General features: G+C 35.0%; 1 protein-coding gene across 1 annotated transcript; it reads left to right on the top strand.

Annotated features, from left to right (window-relative positions):
• LOC114194751 (Haloacid dehalogenase-like hydrolase (HAD) superfamily protein) lies at nucleotides 1–3,773 on the top strand. Its single transcript, XM_028085142.2, has 6 exons — nucleotides 1–543; nucleotides 1,518–1,646; nucleotides 1,730–1,850; nucleotides 1,939–2,020; nucleotides 3,065–3,218; nucleotides 3,338–3,773. Exons 1-6 carry the CDS (start codon nucleotides 256–258, stop codon nucleotides 3,470–3,472), a joined length of 909 nt encoding a protein of 302 aa, XP_027940943.1. The 5' UTR covers nucleotides 1–255; the 3' UTR covers nucleotides 3,473–3,773.
• The last annotated feature ends 1,824 nt before the right edge of the window (nucleotides 3,774–5,597 follow it).

Raw genomic sequence — 5,597 nt, 5'->3', positions numbered from 1 at the left:
CCGCAGCGCGTGAGGTGTTCTGCGTTGGCTTTTCCCCTCCCTTTCTCTTTTGTATCGTTCCCCTTCTCTCTCTGCAGACCTCGTCGAAGCACCACCGTGACCACATCTCTCTGAAAATCAGACGCAGAAGAGAGAGACTGTTAATAAAACCCGTACGAAGCACGTCACAAACGCAATTTAAAGCAGAAGAAGCGATTTATAAATTGTTTGGGTTTGGGTGGTTGGGTTAGGGTATTATCTATCTGCTGGTTGGATATGGGCGAGTTGACTCAGGCGGAGGTGTACTCGCCGAGGACTCAGCAAGTGTGGAGGGCACTGTTGAGTTGGTTGGCCTTCTTCTTTCAGATCTTCTTTCAGATTATAAGAGCCTTAGGTCACTACCCTCTACTCTCTTTCTCTTCTTCTTCATCTTCTTCGTCTTCTTCTTCCTTTAAGCCTCTTCCCTCTGTTGAGCTTGTCGAACACGATTCGCCTCCTCCATCCGCTCTTGAAATCACAGCCGTTGATTATTCCCCCGCCGATCGTCCCATCCAAAAACTCACGGTATTTACTGTTCCGTCCTTGTTTTATTACTTTTTTTATTTTTTGCTGTTTTTCTGTTTGCTGATATTTAACTGAAGTGAAGACGAAGTTGTTGTTGATTCCTCTCGTGTTTAATATATATAACTGCTGGAGTTGTTGTTTCTTGTTATGTATTTTTTGAAAAAAAAAAAATTGTTTCTGACTTTTACTGTGATCTGAGTAGGGTTTAAGGAGGATGATAAAGTATGTATGTGTGTTTAAGGAGGTGAATAGGAATACTTGTTGTATAGAAAGATAGCTGAGAGTGTGAATCTGTGTTTTGGGGATGAAGATGGTTTGCTTTGTCTTTTGTTTGTACTTTGAACTTCGTTTTTTCCTGCAGCTTCGCTTGCTTGTTGTCTTCTTGTTTTTGTACTTTTTTTTTGTTTTATTTTATTTTAGTTTTCTGGTGTCTGTTGATTTCTTTTGCTTGCTTCAGAGTTCTTGTAAGAAATGTTGATGTGTTTCTAAATCTTCTTCATCAATGTTTAATGTGTTGCTACTCTCGTTGTGTTGTTTATAGTGTTAATTTTCCCGATCTTTTCATGCACACTTTGCAAAAGCTTGCAAATGCCAAATTTGGCGTGCAGTTCATGCTTCCATGTATTTCTCAGTTTGTGGTTGAAGTTAGAGGGGCCATGTCAAATATAAGGTGCATGGTATTTTTTATGTTTAACATTTTGAGTGCATCAAATTTCTGAATAGAAAGGAATAACATACAGGTTTGTAACATTTTTACTAGTTAGAAAAAGAAGAAAGGGAAAAGTGGTATATGGTGTATTCTTTTTTATGAGCTCTTTGAAGAATACTAAGGATGTTATTTTCTATGTTGTTTTCTTCTGCTACTTCCTGTCCTCTGATCTTCTGCTACTCTCTCTTCTTTCCAAATATTGTTACTATTTTATTCTTAATTTCCTGTAGCTAGTGTAGATTTGATCTTATACGGGTACTTGTAGGTGGTGCTGGACTTAGATGAAACACTGGTATGTGCATATGAGACATCAAGTTTGCCAGCTGCTCTACGGACTCAAGCAATCGAAGGTGGTTTGAATTGGTTTGAGCTGGAATGTGTATCGATAGACAAGGTAAGTTACTCTGTAATTTGCATCTGATTATTTGGCAATATGTAGAATATCGATCATTCACCCGGGCATGTTGGATTTTCAAGGAAGGAGAGGGGAAACCAAAAATCAATTATGTTACAGTATTTGAACGCCCTGGGTTGAAGGAATTCTTAAAGAAACTGAGTGAATTTGCTGACTTGGTGCTGTTCACTGCTGGTCTTGAAGGTTTGTCTCAAAATACTTAGCTGATACATTTGTCCATATTCATCGTCTGGGAATTATGTTCAATGTATATGCCTCTGAATTCTCACAGGCTATGCTAGACCCCTTGTTGACAGAATAGACGCCGAAAATCGATTCAGTCTACGGCTTTATCGGCCCTCAACAATTAGCACGTGAGTGCATCTCTCTTGTTTCCAATCCAGTACCTCTTTAAGTTTGAGGGTCAGTCATTGAATTTTGACAAAACTGATTAAACAGACACGGGCACTGATATTTGAAGCAAATTTGTTGCCTTCATATTTTATTGATGATTGGCTATATTGGTCTGAATGAAAATTTTCTAAATTTAACTGCAGTTGGCTTTATAGTTAAAAGTATGAAGGTATAGAAGAACCGTGCAGCAATTATCTCTTATTTCTAAATTTTTGTTTTCAACTAAATGTTTATGTTATTTTTTTATCATCTGTATGTGTGCTACAGACACATATATATGCATGTTTGGTATCTTCAAATTCATTGGAGTGCTTAGTCTTGATGAATGATATATCTTGTATTCCATTTTTTTTGTTATTCAGAGAGTGGTTGCGTTAGCCTTTTACCAAAAACAAAATAATCTGGATGGCTTTTATAATATCTTTGAAGTTTTTAGGGATTATGTGCTATGGACTTTCTTGCTAAAATGTCTTGATTCTTTTGTATGTTTACAAAAATCATTAGAGATAAATATGGGTGAGATGCGCCAAACCTCTCGTATGTTAAAAATCAATTATGCACCTTGACAAAATTTTCAGAAGCAATTTAATCAAATTTCTTTGTAAATTGAAGTGTATACTTTATTTTTATGCATAGACAAGGAATTTGATTCATTTTCTTTTCCAGCTAGTATGTTGAGATGTTTATCGAAATTGGCTTTTAGTTGGTTTGCATGTGTTTTCATTCTTGGTATAGTGGGAGCTGTCACCACAAGCTGAACTCTTCCAAATCCCCACCTACGGTAACCTCACGAGTAATGCCTGGGATTAGTTTTCCCATTGTCAGTTGTAGACTCTGTTCTGCATAGTCAAGGCCACAGTTGAATTTTGGATTTACATTTTTTATAAAATCATTTATGGAATTTAAACTTATTTGAGTTACTATGGGGATGTCTTGAGGTTTTAAGTTCAGAGACTGCTGGATGAATTTGTATAAGCTTTCTTATAAATGCTGGTTGCTTGCAGGGAATATCGGGAACATGTCAAGGATCTCACCTGCATTTCAAAGGATCTTTGCCGCATTGTAATTGTAGACAATAATCCTTTCAGCTTTGTATTGCAACCAGTAAATGGAATTCCATGCATTCCTTTCTCGGCTGGGCAACCACATGACACCCAGGTGAAGGATACTACTTGCTTTGGAAAATTAAAGCCACCATTACCAAAATAAATTAAAAAAAAATCCTCATAATGTTTTGATGAATTGCTCACCATTTCCCGCTTTTCGATGTGTAACAGCTTCTAGATGTCATTCTACCCCTTCTCAAGCAACTTTCTGAGCTGAATGATGTAAGACCTTTGCTCTATGAAAAGTTCCACATGCCTGATTGGTTCCAGAAACAAGGGATTCCGGCTTCTAGTTGGACTTTGTAGGATTAAACTAGTTTGCCATTAAGGTCTGTTTTTTTTTTTTTCCTTTTGCTGAAATTCTTAGTTATTTTGCTGGAAGGGCAGCTGCTGATTGGTTGAAATAGATTCTTTGTATAGCATGAATTTGTTTTTGGATCACTCAAAGGTTTCAAATGCTGCTTCTTGAAGTTAAATCAGTTCACTACTTGTGTATGTAGATTGTCAGAATTCTGATTCTTGTTTATAGGCTTGCAGTCTGTTGGAAAGTATCTTGTTAGTCCATTGTATAATTATTATCAATGATCATCAGTTTAAACATTCGTTACGTTGCAAAGTTTGTTATGAGCAGTGTTGGTGAAGCATGTTAAATAAATATAAACTAACTAGTTTTCCTTATTTGGGGTCAATTGCTTTAACGACTGCAAGAAAGGGTTCAGGGAGGTGGGGGGTTCAAGACAGTTGTTACTATTACTTCTAAACTTTCAAGACTGATGATGTGGTTCTGGTCGTTAGCATAATTTATGTCATTTTAGAAATTCAACTGCTGCAGCTTACATTATTAGTCGCTCGCAGTCAGAATGCTATGACACATTGACAAGCGTGGGAGAAACTTTTTGGTGTTAGGTAGCTATGATTGGCCTCTGAATAAGGAGAACAATTTTAATTCTGCCACCACATTGCGTGCTTAACTTGGAGTTGTTTCTGTATTTTCTGTTGACTCGTATCATAAATTATAGTATTTTACCTTGCTTCTAGTAGTTGAGAGTAAATAGTATGAAGTTGCGTATAAGGATAACTATGGATGTTGTCTACAGTGAACTTACTATTTAGACAATTACAGCTTCGGATGGATTTATCCAGGTCATGTTGGAAACGTATATTTCACAGTTGGAGAAATAGATGTAACAAAATAAAATATAGGTTAAATTATTTCTTTTGGTATTTATTTTCATAATAAAATATTAATTTGGTCCATTAATATTTTTTTATCTTAATTTGGTCTCTATTTTGAAAAATTTGATGTAATCAAGTCTTTTTCGTTAGTGGTGTAATAACGGTGTTAAATGGGATGTCACGTGTTAGTTTTTAGAATTTTTAAATTTTTTTATTTTGATTTTTTGAGAGTATGCCTCCAAAATATGAGTTGGAGTATGTTCATATATGGCTTGTGTTTGAGAAATAGGAATTATCTGATGATTGAATGGAACCCAACATCTTCTTATGTATTTAGGTTGTAAAAAATAAGATAGAATATAAAACAATTATTTGCAATCTGACAGCTTGACATGTCCTTGTAACCTCTATCCAGTATTCCTCAAAACCTTCACAAAAAGCAACACCTTTTCATTCTCAACTTCACACTTTGTGTCTGCTTCTGCTTCTCTGCTTCCACACCCTTTATTTATTCTCCAACACTATTCAGTTGCCTTGTCTAAATGTCTCCTTTTCACTTCATACCTAGATATTGGTGATAATATCAATGGGGCGTGTTTCATTTTTACTCTAATTACTAATTAGTATTTATGTTTAAATAGTTGTGTAAAAAAATTCAAATATTAAAAATGTAACTTAATATATATCTTATACGAAGCCTTAATCTTAGTTTAATGAATGATGTAAAACTAATATCTTCTATCAGACTTAACCTTTGTAGATAATACAAAAGTTTTCATCAAAAGTAGCACACTTAGAACTGAAAGGAGAAGACATGGTGTTATAAAATTGATTGAGCGCGCGTCGTTTGTGCATATGGATTGTAGAATGGAGACATGATTTACTAAAAAGAATAGACAAACCTAAAATTTTATACAAATTATAATATTTGATTATGATGAGGATTTAATTGTATTGCATATGAGATCAATTGTTTCGTGATAGAGATTATGTAGGCCGGATCATAATCGAATCGTAGTGTTTGGACTGTCATACTTTTAAATAAAAAAAATTGTGCCTAACAAAAAATATAGCTTTTGACCAGATGATAAACGTTCCATCATGACATATTATAAAGTATTTAACTATGTTTTATTGGAGAAAAAACATATGGCTTATACTTAGTTAGCATTCCCATTGTACCAGGCTTTTGCAGCAGCCATGATTATAGTTACAACACATTATGTCGTTTTATAGTGTCGCTTTTTTCATTGTT

This window comes from Vigna unguiculata, chromosome 8, assembly GCF_037176805.1.
Source record: "Vigna unguiculata cultivar grain cowpea cultivar isolate G323 ecotype 2 chromosome 8, ASM3717680v1, whole genome shotgun sequence".
Classification (NCBI taxonomy): Eukaryota; Viridiplantae; Streptophyta; class Magnoliopsida; order Fabales; family Fabaceae; genus Vigna; species Vigna unguiculata.
The sequence above is the reverse complement of the archived record's forward strand: the minus strand, read 5'-3'. Positions and strand labels throughout refer to the sequence as shown.

Bases quoted from the DNA above. Each gene is read 5' to 3' on its own strand.
- LOC114194751 (XM_028085142.2), top strand. From the start codon at position 256: ATGGGCGAGTTGACTCAGGCGGAGGTGTACTCGCCGAGGACTCAGCAA. The intron at 1,647-1,729 runs GTAAGTTACTCT...TGGATTTTCAAG, and splicing joins AATGTGTATCGATAGACAAG to GAAGGAGAGGGGAAACCAAA. The intron at 2,021-3,064 runs GTGAGTGCATCT...GGTTGCTTGCAG, and splicing joins CGGCCCTCAACAATTAGCAC to GGAATATCGGGAACATGTCA.